This window comes from Medicago sativa, chromosome 7, assembly GCF_051527215.1.
Source record: "Medicago sativa cultivar Bolivia chromosome 7, Bolivia_mono, whole genome shotgun sequence".
Taxonomy (NCBI): domain Eukaryota; kingdom Viridiplantae; phylum Streptophyta; class Magnoliopsida; order Fabales; family Fabaceae; genus Medicago; species Medicago sativa.
The window spans coordinates 45,570,924-45,589,007 of record NC_140755.1 but is presented as its reverse complement, the minus strand read 5'-3'; the positions used below and the strand labels follow the sequence as shown (position 1 = coordinate 45,589,007).

The 18,084-nt window shown below is 37.2% G+C and overlaps 2 protein-coding genes across 2 annotated transcripts; both read left to right on the top strand.

Moving 5' to 3' along the window:
* Window positions 1–12,505: 12,505 nt before the first annotated feature.
* LOC146906179 (uncharacterized) lies at window positions 12,506–12,898 on the top strand. Its single transcript, XM_085728760.1, has one exon. The coding sequence runs from the start codon at window positions 12,506–12,508 to the stop codon at window positions 12,896–12,898; it is 393 nt and encodes a 130-aa protein (XP_085584886.1).
* Window positions 12,899–12,913: 15 nt separating this feature from the next.
* LOC146906178 (uncharacterized) lies at window positions 12,914–14,533 on the top strand. The gene has a single exon (XM_085728758.1). The coding sequence runs from the start codon at window positions 12,914–12,916 to the stop codon at window positions 14,531–14,533; it is 1,620 nt and encodes a 539-aa protein (XP_085584884.1).
* Window positions 14,534–18,084: the final 3,551 nt, after the last annotated feature.

Sequence of the window (18,084 nt, the reverse complement as noted above, 5' to 3'; positions counted from 1 at the left end):
AAATTCTGCAGAAAAACAGCTTACGGGTTTTGGCATATTTTTGAAGAATGAGTTGTTTTGCGAAGACGAATGCAGAAGTGATTACGGGGATTAAGCTGAAGCATCAATGAGGATTAAAGATTCCAAAAATGATCATTAGAGGTGAGTTCTATAGATAGTTCCCACCTTGGGATTGTGTGTTTGATTGTGTGAGAATTCATAACTTGTTAGTTTCCATGAATTAGGGATTTAGTACCCCTTGTGCCATGAATTGCCAAAACCATGTTAATGTTTGCCATGTATTCTATTTGTACTATTTTTATGCGTTGTGGAAGTGTAATGTACAAGGCTGCCTAAATTCTAAAGGAAAACGTATGAGCAACATCAACATTGTTCGGTAATAAATGGCACATGAGAGTAAGACAATATGATTTATGTTTGGGTAGCAATCTCATTTCTAAGTGTGGGGAAATCTTAGAGCCTCGACTTAGATAGTCGAGAATAAGCATGTTAGCAAGTAATCCTAGTCATGTTAGGTTAAGTTTATATGAGCAACTATGTTTGCAATTACCAATAATCGGGTAGGCTACGGACACGTGGTAATCTTTCAAGCAAGTATGAATTATGCGCTCACATGTATGTATATGACTAATGTATGACCAAGACTTTAAACAAGACGTAGGTGCTCGTGTCTCTTGTTATCCATGCCAGGGGGATACGGGAGGTTCTCGATCCAAGGGGAACGATTTAAGCCGTAAGGGACCCGCACGACACCGAGGGAGTCCGATGTACGTATATCGGTCATGTATGGGATTGTCCTCGGGGTTACTCCACCCGGGGCTCTCCGTAAAATGAATCAAGATAATGTTTGTTTGTTCAACGCTAACCTAATGAATGAACTTATGTACTATCATGCATGTTAGGAATATGATTGTGATTATTCAAGAATGTTTTCATGTAAGATTATGTTTAAGAACAAGAGCATGAGATGCTATTAGACAAGTACAAGACATGGAATAAAACAAGTAAAGAATGTTACACCGATGGCGATCTTAGGATTCCCCTAATCGTCCGGTTTAGAATCATGTTATGATATGTTAAGCTTAGGCCTCGATACGTAGAGTGTATTCTTGGCAATGCGGTTTTAGATACCCCTTGACCGCCATGACATGTATAGGAAGTGAAGCCTATAACAAGTAGGATGAGCCTATGACGGGTCTAGTTTGCACTACCGTCTAGGAAAGCATGACCACACAAGTATAATCAACTGTCAGGTTGTATTGTAGACACGCGGTGACCGTAGGTTTCCCCTGAGGTTACCTATAGCCTAGGATTTAGGGGAACTCACTGAGACATTATGTCTCATCCCAATCCTTATTTGTTTCAGATATCAGGATGGCGTAGCAAGCTAGTAGCCGAATGGATGTTACGACAAGTGTTCGATTGTACCCGCTGCAGGATGGAGTGGATATTCAAGGATGCATTTATTATATTTTAGAAAGTTGAGTTGTGTTATTATTGTACGAACGCACTTGGTTGTATAATATATTCATTCGAAGATTTATTGTTGTAATTTTTTTATGTATCCAATACTAAACTAATACACATGCTAGACTTTCTAGATACGTCTAGTATGGGTGTTACAATCACCATCTTCCTTCGTACTGAAGCTTTCCCTCAACACCACCACCGACTGATTTTTCCACCGCAACAACACCATGCCTTCTTTTCTGATTCCTTGGAAATGCTTAGATGATAACACCAACCCACCAATCATAACAAAAACCCAACCCAAAACCCTAAAAACATTTGCTCAGGTATTGGCGAATGTTTGTGAAATACCTTCATCGCAGCTTCCTCAACCTTGTGTGAAAGGAGACGATCTTGCAATCTTGATACCAGAGAATGAGTATATGGCGAATATTGAAGCATGCAAACTGAATCTACATGGGCGTGTGATCTAGCCAAAGGGTGCAACCCCCTTAACAGCAGTTGCCTTGAAGAACTAATTAGGTTTGTATTGGAATAACCTGTCCAAATGGGGAATCACCTCTCTGGGAAAAGGATATTATGAATTTGTCTTCTCAACCCTTGAGGATTTGAACAGGGTCAGGTCAATTACTTCTTGGAACTTAAACCCAGGTATGTTAAAACTCTTTGCTTGGTCAAAGGATTTCAGCGTTAACTCTCAGAGAAGCTCAAATGCTCAGGTATGGGTTTGTTTCTATGGCCTGGCACAAGAATACTGGAGTCAAAATATTCTCTTTACTATTGCTGGTAGTTTAGGAAACCCTATCTGTACTGATGCTACCACCGCAAAACCTAGAATTGATAGAACATTTGGACAATTTGTTAGGGTTTTAGTGGATATGGACATAGCTCAAACTATTCGATACAAACTGCTTGTTGAAAGAAAAGGTTATGCATTTTTCATTGATGTGGATTATGAAAACCTTCCTGACTTTTGCACTAATTGTAAAGCGATTGGTCACTATATTGATAATTGTAAGAAGTTAAACCCTGAGGGTTTGAATGGGCAGACACGAGCCACCTGTGAGAAACACTCATCTTAAGAAGCCTGAGAAAGTTTATGTCCAAAAGGATGGCCGCTTGAATCAGGGAACATCTTTGGTGAATTTAGGCGACAAGGAGCAAGTGAATGTTCAGAAGGAACTTAGCCCTAATGCTGAGTTGGAAAAAGAATTGAGTGAAGAATTGGCAAGGAGGAACGCACCAGAAACTTTAGCAAGTGTTGCTACCGAAATTGAAATAGAACCAATAATTAACCAAAACAGATTTCAAGTACTGAACAATGAGGTTAGTGAAGAACAACATGCCCTGAAAAATGATGAGAATGAGGCAGCAGTGGAGGGTGACGTTGAACATGATGCAAGCTCTCAAGACTCTTAATTTGTGGATGCTACTCAGCTGGTAGACAACACAGATGAGAATGAAGCACAATCTGATGACGACCATTCAGACCAGCTGTTAAACTCAGAAGATAGAAACCTTAGGAACTCTGAATTCTTGAAGGAGTCATGGTCCAATATTGCAGAGAGAGGAGACAGAACTTGCTTTGTTGAAGGCATTAGAGCAACCAGCTGACCATGTTGAAACACACCTTAACCCTCCCTTTACCATAGTTACTCATAAGAAGAAAACAATGCACCAATAGAGTACCTCTAAATCTCCTAAAACACTTTACCAAACTAGATCAAAGGTTTCCAACCCCAAACCTTTCAAATGAAGTGCATATACTGGAATATAAGGGGAATTGCCAATGCCCCATCAAGATTGGCTCTCCAAAACCTAATAGTTAATAACAAACCTGATTTTGTTTTTTTTATCCGAACCTTGGATCTGCTATGATGATGTTCCTTTTAACTGGTTTTCTAGACTTAACCTAAAGCCTTTTGCCCTTAACAACAGGGACACCCTTCTTCCTAACCTGTGGTGCTTCTGTAATCACAACCTCAACCCTAATATTCTCCATATTGATGATCAAAGTATTTCTTTTTCACTATCTGACAATGGTAAACTATTTGCAATTTCTGCTATATATGCATCAACATCTTGCTATAGTAGAAGGCACCTTTGGGAATGTTTAAACAATTTACAACAACAACACAATGTGCCCTGGAACTTCATTGGAGATTTCAATTCAATCCTTGGAGCTCATGAAAATCAGGGAAACTTTCCTCCAGCTAGAGCCCCAATCCTAGACTTCCAAAATTGGACCGAGACTTTTGATTTAATACATTTACCAACTAGAGGTACATTCTATACTTGGAACAATGGAAGGAGAGGTAGGAGACATACTCAGAGAAGTCTAGATAGATCAATTTGTAACCAAGCTTGGCTTGACATGTGCCAGTCCACTTCTTGTTCAACCCTCATTAAAACTACTTCTGACCATTACCCTATATTGCTTATCTTTGAAACTTCTGAAACCTCTTTTGCTTCAAGCTTTAAATTTCTTCAAATGTGGTCTATGCATGATAATTGTAAAGAAACCATAACCAACTGTTGGCAGACTAATATCACTGGTTTCCCTATGTTCATTCTCACAAAAAAGTTGAAGATTCTAAAAGAGAGATTGAGGATTTGGAACAAGGAAACTTTTGGAAATGTTCATGATATTGTCAAAACGGCTGAAACCAACCTATCTCACATTCAAACTCAAATCCAAACTGATGGCCCTTCTGATACCCTCTTAAACCTTGAAAAAACTGCTCAATATGATTTAAACCAAGCCTTGCGAAGGCAAGAATGTTTTTGGAAGGAGAAATCTAGAACACAATGGCACTTGGATGGTGATAGAAACACTGCATATTTTCACAGGCTCTCAAAGATCAAAAATAAAACAAAAGTTATTTCTAGTTTGAGAGATGGAGAGAATATCATCAGTGATCCTCAACAAATATCTGATCACACTGTTAATTATTATCAAAATTTGTTTTGTTCTAACATTGTTTTGCACGAACAGGTACTTGCAGAAGAAGTTATCCCAAATTTAGTTAATGACACCACTAATGAGCTGCTTACTGCACTGCCAACATACAATGAGATCAAAGCAGCAGTCTTCAACTTGAATAAGGATGGTGCACCTGGCCCCGATGGGTTTGGAGCCTTTTTCTTTCAGACATACTGGGACATCATTCACAAGGAGCTTGTTGATGCTGTGATGCAATTTTTTCTGTCTGGATGGATTTTACCCAACTACAATGCAAACACTCTGATCCTTATCCCAAAGCACCAAAATGCCGATAGTGTGGAGCAGTAGAGACCGATAGCTATGGCCAACTTCAAGTTCAAGGTGATCACTAAAATCATAGCTGATAGGTTAGCCAGTATCCTTCCAAATATTGTTTCAAATAATCAAAAAGGCTTTAATAAAGGTAGAAATATCAAAGATTGTTTGTGTCTTGCATCAGAAGCTATTAATGTTTTAGATAAAAAATCTTTTGGAGGTAACCTTGCTTTGAAAATTGATATTAAAAAAGCCTTTGATACACTTGATTGGAGATTTCTTCTGAAAGTCCTCAAAAGTTTTGGCTTCAACACTACTTTTTGTAACTGGATAGCTTCCATTTTGGCTTCTGCAACTTTATCTATCTCTATCAATGGCACACAACAAGGTTACTTCAAGTGTACTAGAGGGGTGAGACAAGGGGACCCCCTGTCCCCTCTTCTCTTTTGCCTAGCAGAGGAAGTGTTGAGTCGAGGTATCAGGAAGCTTGTTGATGAAGGAAAGGTTAATTTGATCTCTGGTGCAAGAAACTCTCAAATCCCTTCCCACTGCTTCTATGCAGATGATATAATGATTTATTGTAAAGGAAACTTTGAGGGTTTGGAGGCACTACAACACCTTTTCACTAAATATGCTAAGAGTGCCGGTCAGGTGATAAGTGCTATTAAATCAACTATATATGCTGGAGGTATCTCACAGGGTAGAATGCAAAATATTGTGAATCTCTTGGGTTTTGAGATTGATTCTTTACCTTTCAATTACCTAGGGGTCCCTATTTTTAAAGGGAGGCCAAAATCAATTTACCTGCAACCCATAGCTGATAGAATAAAGACTAAACTTGCAAAGTGGAAAGCTTCTCTTCTCTCTATTGCAGGTAGGGTGCAACTGGTAAAAGCAGTCATCTTTAGCATGTTAACTCACTCTATGTATATCTATTCTTGGCCAATATCTTTATTGAAAGACATAGAAAAATGGATAAAAAAATTTATATGGAGTGGTCACACCGCAAAGAGGAAACTTGTAACTGTTTCTTGGAAGAAAATTTGCAAACCCTATGATGAGGGGGGATTGGGCTTGAGGAACCTTATTTCTTTGAATGAAGCTTTCAATATGAAACTTTGTTGGGATTTACTGTAGTCAGATGAAGATTGGGCAAAAGTGTGAAAAGGGAGAGCTGTTAGAGGAAGCAAAGCAATTCAACATCACATTTTTTCAGCTGTGTGGTCTAGTATCAAACATGAATTCCCTGTTGTCATGGAGAACTCTAGATGGCTGCTTGGTAATGGTAAGTTGATTAAATTTTGGGAGGATGCTTGGTGTGGGGAACCTCTGCACGAAACATTAAACTTAAATCATGAGGTATATAAAGATTATCCTGAGTTTGTTCAAGACTACATTCACAATTTTCAATGGCGCATCCCACAGATGATTCTTGTTCAGCACCCTGAATTAAGATTGCTAGCCGAAAAAATCACTATCCCTATGGTGGACAAAGAAGACAATCTGATTTGGAATCACACATCTAGTGGTGACATGATGCTACGTGACTCTTACGCCTTCAAAAACCAACCTTCAACTGTCCATCACTGGGCCAAGCTTATTTGGAGTATAGATATACCTCCTTCAAAATCTCTCCTAACTTGGAGACTGATTCACGACAAGGTCCCAACAGATGAGAAGCTCCAACAACGAGGCTGTCATATTCCTTCAATGTGTTCTTTATGTGGTGCTCACTCCGAAACATCTTTTCATCTCTTTTTTGAATGCTCATTTGCGTTCAAAATCTGGTGCTGGTTTGCTTCTATCCTTGATTCTCCTCTTCATTTTCAATCTGTTCCTGACATCTTGTCGGTTTGCGATAGGGGATGGTCCCCTCAATGCAAAATTGTGATTCAGGCACCTATAGTTAACATCATTGCTACTATTTGGTACACTAGAAACCAGAGTAGATTTCACAACAAGGCTCCTCATTGGCACTTAGCTATTAACAATATTATATCTGCAGTGAATTTGTCTGGTAACCACACAAAGAAACCTTCCAATTCATCCGTCAGGGACCTCATCACCTTAAAGAAATTTAATGTAAGTATCCACCCTCCCAAACCAACTTGTATCAAGGAAATCTTATGGTCTCCTCCAATTTTAGGGTGGATAAAATGTAACACTGATGGCTCTTCTACTACAACCTCCTCATCCTGTGGGGGAATGTTCAGGGATCACAATGCTAACTTTCTCTGCGGCTTTGCTGAAAACCTTGGAGGCGGGACTGTTTACCATGCTGAGCTCTCAGCTATTATGAGAGCAGTGGAAATAGCTTCTCAAAGAAGTTGGAAGAATCTATGGATTGAGACAGATTCTGCGCTGGTGGTAATGGCCTTCAACAACTTATCTATGATTCCTTGCTGCCTTAGGAATAAATGGCTGAACTGTAAAAAAAACTCTTGGTGGTATGAATTTTGTTGTAACACACATTTATAGGGAAGGGAACAGATGTGCGGATATGTTGGCATCCAAAGGTTTAGAGATACAAGAGGTCACAATTTGGTTGCAGTTACCACAGTTTCTTCACAATCTTTTTGTCCATGATAGACTAGGGTTACCCAACTTTAGGGTTTCTATTATCTAGGAGGTTTTGGTTTATGTCTCCCTCCTTCTCTTGTACTTTCCCTCTATTTCCTTTTTATGATATTTTGAGGTAGTAGCCCTTTGCTGCTCCTCCTTCTTCTTGGTTAAAAAAAAAACAATGCTTATAAATTAAGTCATGTTGAAAAAATATTGCATAATAACAATGCTTATGAGTTAAGTTATCTTAACAAAACACATGGTAGAGTTAAGCCTATAAATACATCTCTCAAAATCATAATTCTTATAAACATTTCCCATGTTATATTATCGTTATGTTGTATTTGAGGGCTTATATAGCCTTCAAATTCATTTCTTCTTCCACTTACTTATACTTGCATCAAAACTCGTAGAACTTATCATCAAATCAACGAAATACCAAAATAGTTTTTTAATTGAATCAGCAGTGGTTCTTCCTTCTATAGTGGCACTGGTTGGATCCATGCATTGTTCTTGGTCACAAAGTGTACGGGAATTTTTTCTGCCCAGCTTCATCTTGAAGAAATTATCCAAGATCTTTGTAAAACAACTAAATACCCTTAAATTTGTGGAACTCCAAGACAAAGAAATGGAGAGCTTTGTTGAAGAAAAGGAGAAATTCAGCCAAGTCCGTGAAATTAGCCTTGCTGCTATGAGGAAGAGGCATTGGGTGGAAGAGGATGAGATGGAGAAGAAGTCTGAAGAGGACTTGGCTAAACTCATGGAAAATTACTCCCCATCTCACCAGTAGAAAAAGTCCATTGGTCCCTTTCAGTTGGGGGTATTGCACGGGTGCATGCAAATATAAGCACAGACAAGAAAATAGAAAGACAAAATGAATACTGTTGAAACATTATCTTTTTTGAAATTGAGATTTGAAACTCAATATGTGGTTTTTAACTTGAATATTGCTCTTTTACACCGACTTGTCGTCCTGCAAGATTTTTATTTGATTGACCTATTTTTACAAATTTCAAGTTTCATACCCTTGTGCATGGAGTACTATAGGATTATTAAAAAAAACATTGTAAATATTCCTGAGAGGATTATATTTTACAGAGATGGAGTTAGTAAAGGGAAATTTAGTCAGGATTTATTGTATGAGGTTAATGTAATTTGGAAGTCTTGTGTCTAATTAGAGTACGGCTATCAATTTAGCTTTATTTCTGGTTTAACAAGTAGAAGTCGAAACTGCTTTTTTTTTTCATTTGAACAACAATGATGAAATTCAAAGAACTAACCGACCAACTCATTCATGTGTAGTTTGATGAAAATAACTTCAATGCGAATCAATTTTGAGATTGACCAATAATTTATGTTAAATTACTACTTTGTGTACTTGATGAGTTTCGACAGATCATCCTTCTGTTTAGGAGCACTTGTTAGATTTTTGGTGTTGTAGCTAAAATTTATTACCAAATCAAATTGATGAAGTACTAAATTAAAATATTATTTATTAATAGGAAGTGTTTATTCATTAAAATTTCAAATATAATGTGTATTTGATCTTTTTATACATTTCATTATATGAATATCTCAATTTCTACCTATTTTATTGTGAATTTATTATTGTATAAAATTATTTAGCAAAACAGAGCTGAAAGTAAACTACTTTTCGATATTTCAAAGAAAAGCTTACACAAACAACCCTAGTAAAAGTGTTGCTACAAAATATTTCTTCATTTCGTTTTACCCTACACTTATTTTTGATTTATTGAATTTCTGAATTTGTGTTTGAAGGTGATGAATTTCTGGATTTTTTATGAAGGTTAATGAAGTTGTTTTTGAAGATGATGAAGAGATGATGGAAGAAGATGAAGAAAAGGAAACAAAATTTAGTGTTGATAGTTCACTGTACCATACAATAGATCTGAATGATTTAACGGTCCTCTTTTTAAAAAAAAAGATCAAATGGTTAAAATTCGTAAAATTAATAAGGTCTATGGTGGACTACTCTTAATGTTGTTTCACCTTAGATATTTAAGGTTAAAAACTAACGGAGAGGACCAAAATAGTAAACGGCAGAAGACATAAGGGACCAAATTACAACACTTAATAGTTAGGTGACCAAACTGAGAAATTAATATAAGTTAAGGAACCGGGGGATTTATTAAGCCTAAAAAATTCTTTTATAAAAACATTAAAAAAATTAGGATTTTAAATAAAATAATTTGATTAAAAAATTACTCAATGGAAAATTATTATTATTAATTGTTGTTTTAGTGGTCATTTTATAAATATCATATATGACATTTGAACTTTATCCTTTCATTTTTCATCGGATATCTATCATTACAATATTGTTATTATCTTGACCAAAGTTAACTTTTTTAAATGTGAGTTCAAAAAAAAAATTGTCATAAATTTTTTGACTAAAAACTATTATTTATTGACCAAAGAATGTGTTTTTGAATTTAGTAAAAATATAATTTTTAGTTTGACCAATTTTTTCATAAGAGTTAGTTTTTTATTTGGTTTTGTATTTATACAAACAATGCTTATAAATTAAGTCATGTTGAAAAAATATTGCATAATAAAATGCTTATGAGTTAAGTTATCTTAATGGTAGAGTTAAGCCTATAAATACATCTCTCAAAATCATAATTCTTATAAACATTTCCCATGTTATATTATCATTATGTTGTATTTGAGGGCTTATATAGCCTTCAAATTCCTTTCTTCTTCCACTTACTTATACTTGCATGAAAACTCATAGAACTTATCATCAAATCAACGAAATACCAAAATAGTTTTTTAATTGAATCGGAAGTGGTTCTTCCTTCTATAGTGGCACTGGTTGGATCCATGCATTGTCCTTGGTCACAAAATGTAGGGGAATTTTTTCTGCCCAGCTTCATCTTGAAGAAATTATCCAAGATATTTGTAAAACAACTAAATACCCTTATATTTGTGGAACTCCAAGACAAAGAAATGGAGAGCTTTGTTGAAGAAAAGGAGAAATTCAGCCAAGTCCGTGAAATTAGCCTTGCTGCTATGAGGAAGAGGCATTGGGTGGAAGAGAATGTGAAGTTTCATCCATCTCAACGGATTAGAGTATTGGTTTAAGCCAACCGGTGGGAATCAGAGTAGCGACACGGAAGTTAATCGGTAATCACAAAACACAGAGTTTTTGTAAGTATGAATCTTCGTGAAGAATGTTCGGTTGGTAACACAAGTTTAACAAGAAGCATCATAAGACGAGCGAGGAGCCCTCGATATGATAAGTAAGTGTTGATGCTTATTCAGTCAGTGATGGTTAAGGTAAAAGAATAAAGGATGTATCTTCACCTAGGTAAGAAGGAAAAGACTAGAGTCGCTACACATGAATTAATTAGGTTACTTCAATTGGTGATATTGAATACTTGTGAGATTCAGAAGGTCTCCTCTTGTGACTCAAAGTAACGATCGAAGTATCAAGTATGATGACTGGTATTCAGAAAAGGTGGTAATACACAAGTAAATATCCGAGCAAGATATTATGAAGATGCAAGTTTAGTGTTCCTAGTGAAGAGGAACAAGTTAACGTCAAGTGGGTCAAGGATCTTCTATGGTTTATGCTATACATTAAGTTGTGTCTGAAGTATGTATATCAATTAAAAGGGGAAGAATCCACTTTCGAAGTTAAGCATGTTATCACGAAGGAGACGCAACTCATGAGTTTTGTATAATGAGATTCATACCCCGTATGCAATACTTGTTGAGTGAAAACAATACTTGGTAAGATATGTCAAGCCATGGCTTTGTAACTTTTAAAGCTAAAATTGGTATTAAGGAACTTGGGAATGATGCTTATTTTAAAACATAGAGTTTTACTTTATCAAATTGAAAAGGTACGTCGTAAGCTTACTTAAGACGTACAAATTTCAGGACTAACTTGTTGTGGGAAAGTTTGGGGCAAATTGAAAAGGTATGTTGATGATTTCATGTATGAGTAAGTTAAGAGCAAGAGCATGAGATGCTATAAGACAAGTACAAGACATGTATAGAACAAGTAAAGAATATGATACCGATGACGATCTTAGGTTTCCCCTAATCGTCCGGTTTAGGTTCGTGTCATGATATGTTATGTTTAGGCCTCGATACGTAGAGTGTATTCTTGGCAATACAGTCCTAGATTTCCTCTCGGCCGCCATGACACGTATAAGACGTGAAGCCTATAACAAGTAAGATGAACCTTTGACGGGTCTAGCATGCACTACCATCTAGGAAAGAATGACAACACACATATAATCAACCGTCAGGTTGTAATGTAGACACGTGGTGACCGTAGGTTTCCCCTGAGGTTACCTATAGCCTAGGATTTAGGGGAACTCACTGAGACATTATGTCTCATTCCAATCCTTATTCGTTTCAGATAAACAGGTTGGATGGCAAGCTAGTGGCCGAATGGATGTTTAACAAGTGATCGTTCGTACCCGCAGCAGGATGTTATGGATTTCAAGGACGTATGTATTATATTTTAGAAAAGATGAGTAGTATTATCATTGTACGAACGCATGTTGTTGTAAATAATATTCATTCGAAGTTTTTATGTTGTAAATTTTTAATGTATCCAGTACTAAACTAACGCACATGCTAGACTTTCTAGATACGTCTAGTATGGGTGTTACATTTGGTATCAGAGCAGGTCGATTCACGTGCCTTGGGTCATTAAGTTACAACTAAGGTAGTGGGGCCGTTGGGTTCCGGGTAAATGTTCTAGTTGTCATTGTTAGTTGAGCCTGATCAACTCAATTTAGCATTCGACGATTAGAACGGATGCCTGAGAGCTGAATAGGACCCAAGAGGAACGAAGTATGTGATGGAGATACACTGTAAAGTGTGAACTCTGAAGTAAACTCGTAATGAGTATAAGTAAAAAGTTTGATCGTGCCAAGGTGGCCGGTGAACTAAGCAAGTAAAAGTGTGAATCCTCCGGGAATGTACTGTAATGTTAAAGAAGGAACGTTTCGAAAGTATCGGGTAAGATGTTAATGATACTTCGTGCATCCGTAAGTGAAGAAGTTGGATATATCTAAGTATGACCGGAAGCTTCAGTAAGAATTGTTGTTGGAACGGGTTTATGGTATAGAAAGGATATATATTCTGGAACGTAAGTACGAGGCTACAAGATAGTGAGAAGTCGACGAATGTTGACGGAATTAGTAGGCTATCAGGAAGGATATTTCTGGCATTATGGACAAGGAAGGAGGGTTAGTGAACAGACCACCACTGCTAGATGGAACCAACTATGATTACTGGAAATCACGGATGAGTCTTTTCCTTAAATCTATTGACAGCAAAACTTGGAAAGCAGTGTTAAAAGGTTGGGAACATCCTGTGGCACTTGACAAAGATGGTAACAAGACTAATGTTCTGAAATTAGAAGAAGAATGGACTACAACTGAGGATGAATCTTCTCTTGCTAATTCTAGGGCCCTAAATGCTATCTTCAACGGGGTTGATCAAAATGTGTTCAGAATGATTAAACAATGCAATATTGCTAAAAAGGCCTGGGAGATTCTGGAAATTACTTATGAAGGCACCTCAAAAGTAAAAAAATCTAGATTACAGCTTCTAACCACTTAGTTTGAAAGACTGACTATGAAGGAAGATGAGAGTATTCAAGGATTTTACATGAACATTTTTGACATTGCTAATGCTTTTGATACTCTTGGGGAAAAGATGTCTGAAGAAAAACTGGTTAGAAAAATTCTCAGGTCTCTTCCTAAAAGATTTGACATGAAAGTCACTGCTATAGAAGTAGCTCAGGATATTTCTAAAATGAAGATAGAAGAGCTCATTGGATCTCTACAGAATTTTGAAATCATCATCAACAATAGGGTTGAAAAGGAAGATTTCCATACTGGCATTAAAGAAACTCAAGGGAATCCTGAAAATAATGAAAACTTGACTGAATCTGTAGTACTCCTTGGAAAACTGTTCAACAAAATTGTAAGTTTGGCAACAGATGGTCAGAACATTAGATCCAACATCAGAGAAAAACAGAAAGACAAAAAAAGTGAATTGAAGGAAGACCAATGTCATGGATGTGGAGGTTTTGGTCATATAACAACAAAATGTGCTAACTTTTACAAGAAAAGTCTCGATGTTGCTTGGTCTGAGAAAGATGTTTATGAAAGAATAAGTGAAGCTGTGTTCTCTAGACAAGTAACTGCTCTAACAGGAAAAATCTATTCTGATGATGAGTCTTGTGATGAAGAATTGGAGTATGATGATCTAGCTACTGCATATAAGGATCTGCATGCTAGAAGTACAGAAATCTGTAAGATGCTGGGAGAACAAAAGAAGATAAATAATCAACTCCTTTCAGAAAAAAATACTCTTCTGACAAAGGTATCTGAACTCAATGTTGAGGTAACATGTTTAAACTCAAAAATTGAAGAGTTCAAGAAACAAGTTGAAAATAGGTCTACAATTCTGAATAATGTTGTAGAAGGTGAAGGCAAGAGACAAGCAAAAGGTATAGATTTTAATTATCAGTCTCTGAATCGAAAACAACGCAACAAAAAAATTGGATATGTTGTGGAAGATCATGGAATGATAAGAAAAGAAGAATCCAACAAGCAAAATAAGGCTACAGACACTTCAGGTAATGGTGGAACTTCTGATAACAAGACAATGTTGGAACCTTCTCAACAACATCTGTATGAGAAAAGGAGAACTCGTCCTTGGATTTGTCATCATTGTAAGAGAAAAGGACACATTAGACCCTTCTGCTACAAATTATATGGTTATCCAAGTAAATTCAATCACAAAAGGATGCCTAAGAGTGTCAATGTTGGCTTGGTAGGTCACACCTCTAAAAGGTCAACATCTAAAGAAGTTTGGTACTTTGACAGTGGTTGTTCCAAGCATATGACTGGGAATGACAGCTATTTTGAGTACATAAGACCTTGTGAGAAAGGGTATGTTACCTTTGGTGATGATGGTAAGGGAGAGATACGAGGTAAGGGTAAGTTGATCAGTAATGAGCTACCCAAACTTGATAATGTATTATTTGTTGAAGGACTCTTCTCAAATTTAATCAGTGTGAGTCAGCTGTGTGACCAAGGTCTGGAAGTGAGATTCAACAAACTTGTATGCAGGGTAACAAATAAGGAGGGACTAGTTCTTATGAAAGGAAGTAGGACTAAGAATAATTGTTACAAATGTATCCCAGAAGAACAGACTGACATGTTGGATAGGATGCTGAAGCATTAGAAAGGTCAAAAGTCATCACATTCTCAAGAAATGACAAGAGGTTCTCAGAGAGGTTCACCTCTAGAAATTAATAAAATTCAGAAGAATTCCAGTGGAAATCCTGGAGAAGAAATCAGCTACATCCCTACAGAAGAAATGTTAATTGATAAATATGCAGAATTGTTGCACTTCAAAAAGTTTGAAAAGATAAAGGACAGACTGAACATTTCTCTAAGGAATAAGTTATATCAGTTAACTAGGAGCAAGCATGCAAAAGAAGGTTGTGTTTTAGGTTACTTATTAGTGCACACTTATTTAGGCAGTTTTTCCCCAATTAACTTTCCTCTCTCAACCAACCGCAATCATATCACACAAATCACTCCTAACCCTTGTCATTCTCTCCTATCTCTCAAACCTCTCAAAACCGTTCACACTCTTTCTTCTCCAACCGATCTTCATAATCCTTTCCCTCACTCCATTCGATATCATCACTTTTACTTCGCTATGAAATTCAAAAAGGACACTTCTGCTTCTTCTGAAAAGAAAGTTGTCGCTCAACGTGGAACTGGTTCCTTTGCTCCGAAGATGGTCAAACCACTCAACACTGTCCCTCCTACAAAATCTATGAAGAAAACTGCTGAGAAATCTTCATCAAAGAAGAAGAAGACTACAAAGAAGGGTGAATCCAAGCAAGCCCTAACCATGACAGATCTTTAGGAAAAAAAGAATCCCTTTAAGGCGACGGAGAAAGGTTCCGCTGCTAGTGATACTAATGCTGGAGACGATCCCAAGAATTCCTCAGATGTTGCAACACCGAGTCGTGAGAAAGGTAATCCTGTTTCAACCCAAATTCCTGATGAACCTGTATCTAATAGAAAACTAGGGTTAGAAGACTTGAATGATGCTATAGAAAGTACTGAGAACATGAATGTAGATAACCCTGAAAAAGAGACCGGTACTGAGGTCTCTGTTGGAAATATTGCTAAAGAAACCCTAAGTCAAGACAATGTTGGACCGAATGTTACCACATCCTTGGTCCAATCTGATACTCCTAACCAAGAATCCGTTAGTGAGAAACAGAAACCTAGTGCTGAAGCTAATCTTGAGGAAGATAAAGATCATGATAATTCTGTTGAGAACTCTCTTTCTGATAATAGTGGTGATTCCTCTGAGAAGAAGGAAGAAGAAGTAAATTCTGGAGAGAAAGAAGTTGTAGATGTTGATAATCTAGATTTGGATTATACTCCTCTGGTTCAGACCCTCGGCGACAGTGTAGCAAAGAGGCTCAGAAGTAACAAAGGAAAAGCTATTTCCTCAGTTGACACAGGATTAAAGAAGACATTCACTGCTAAAAATGAAAACCCAAAAACCAAGACAAAATCGACAGGAATTGGTCCTAAAAAGAGCTGGAGTAAGGTAATGGTGAAAAGTGGTGTTGGTAGTTCTAGGAAGAGGAAGGTTGTCTCGTCAAGTGAGTCAGAATATGATGCTGAGATGGATGTGCCAAACATCATCCCCTCAAAATCCAGGAAAGTTGATGGAAAGAAGGATTTGTTGGTTGTGGAAGATGTCCCTATTGATAAAGTGTCTTTTCATCTTCCAAGCTTTGCTCAGAGGTTGAAATTCATTTACCATAGGAGACTTGCTTTGGAAAGAGAATTGAGTGATGAAGCTTTGAAAATTGAAGAGGTTATGCTTTTGATCAAAGAGGCTGGTCTGGAGAAAACTGTGTGCAAGCTAGGAGAGTGCTATGAAAAACTGGTTAGGGAATTTTTAGTGAACATCCCTAAGGATTGTGATAACCCTATAAGGAGAGATTTTCAAAAAGTGTACGTAAGAGGAGAATGTGTCAACTTCTCCCCCAACATCATCAATAGTTTTCTAGATGTTGAAGGAGGTGCTGCTGAAGTGGAAGCTACGGACAATCAGATCTGCAAGGAGATCACGACCAATAAGGTGAATGTTTGGCTTAAGAAAGGGAAGATTTCCTCTGGAAAGCTGAGCATGAAGTATGCAGTCCTTAACAAAATAGGTGCTGCTAATTGGGTTCCCACTACTCACTCTTCAGATATTGCAACAGGTTTGGCTAGGTTTATTTTTGTTGTAGGAACTAAGACTAAGATGGACATTGGGAGGTATGTGTTTGATCAGACCATGAGGCATGCTAAGACTGATGCTGTAAAACTGCCTATTGCATTCCCCACCCTGTTGTGCAAGATTATTCTGAGTCAACACCCTAATATCATCTCTGGTGCTGATCTGCCTATGAAGAGGGAATCCCCTCTCACTTTCCATCAGAAACTGTTTAGAGATAATCATGCTCCAGACCTTGTTGGAACATCTGAACCAACTTCTAATACAGGTTTTATGACAAAGGAAGAGATCATTGCAGCTTTGAAGGACACCTGTGTCATGCTGGATGAGAGAAAGGCTATGTTTGAACTCACGATTCATGCTTTGGAAGGAAAGGAAGCTGATGCAGAAGACAAGGAGGCTGAAAGTGAGAAGGAAGTTGAAGATAAGGATGAGTCTGAGAAAGGATGAAGAAGCAGAAAATGAAGATGAGGAGATGAGCAAAGAAGGGGAAGAGGAGCAATCTGGAAGCAGCTCTGAGGCAGAAGAATGATTTTATTTCTGTCTTTTTTCTCTGTTTCGTATTTTGTTTTGTGGGCTATGCCCTGGATAATTTGAACACTTTATGTGTTATGGTCTGTAACCGTATATTTTCTGTTTTATCCTGGTACTCTTTGTTCTGAACATCCTTGCAATTTGAAGATTGTTTATCTAAGTATTTGGTATTCCCATGATGGCATATTTTATGGCTGAAAAGAGGGAGTAAAAGTAGATGCGATGACGGTTGTGTCAGGTGATGTTGGAACGCATCTCTACATTCTGTGTGTGTACTTTAGTTGCAATCAAGTATTTATGCATGTTTGCTGTTATGATAATGTGCTTGTTGATGTTGAGACATCAGATTCTGGTATTCGAGACATCAGATTCTGGTATTCTGGTATCTGCTCTAGATGTGTTTATGTATGCATGTTCTCTTGTTGCACTAGGAGTTTGAACATTTTTTAGTTTGAGGATTTCTGCCTAGCATGCATATATTCAGGGGGAGTATTAAAAATGTTATGTGTGCTTCTTGAGGGGGAGTATCTTTATGTGTTCTTGAATGTTTCTATGGATGTGGGAACATCCTGTTTGAGCTACTGAATATTGTCTGGGAATTTATTTTTCGTATATTTCTCTGAGTAGCGTGTTGTGACAGTTGACTGTCTAGGATGTTACGGGAATTTATTTTTCCTTATACATCTGTTGCTGCAAGGCTCTGATTTTTCAAGGATGGTACCTATTTCTCCTATCTACTATTGCATATGTTGATTTGTGAAAAATTGCAAAAGTAGGTTCAGAGATCTGTAATATATGTCTTCCATGTCCTGAAGTTTATGTGTGATGACCGAAGAACTGTATTTTGTTATCTATTGATAATCTAAGTTTGTGAACCTTTCTACAAGGTAGTTTTTTTAAGATTGAAGGAAAGGTTGCGTGTGTTATCTCTCTGTCTTAATTGG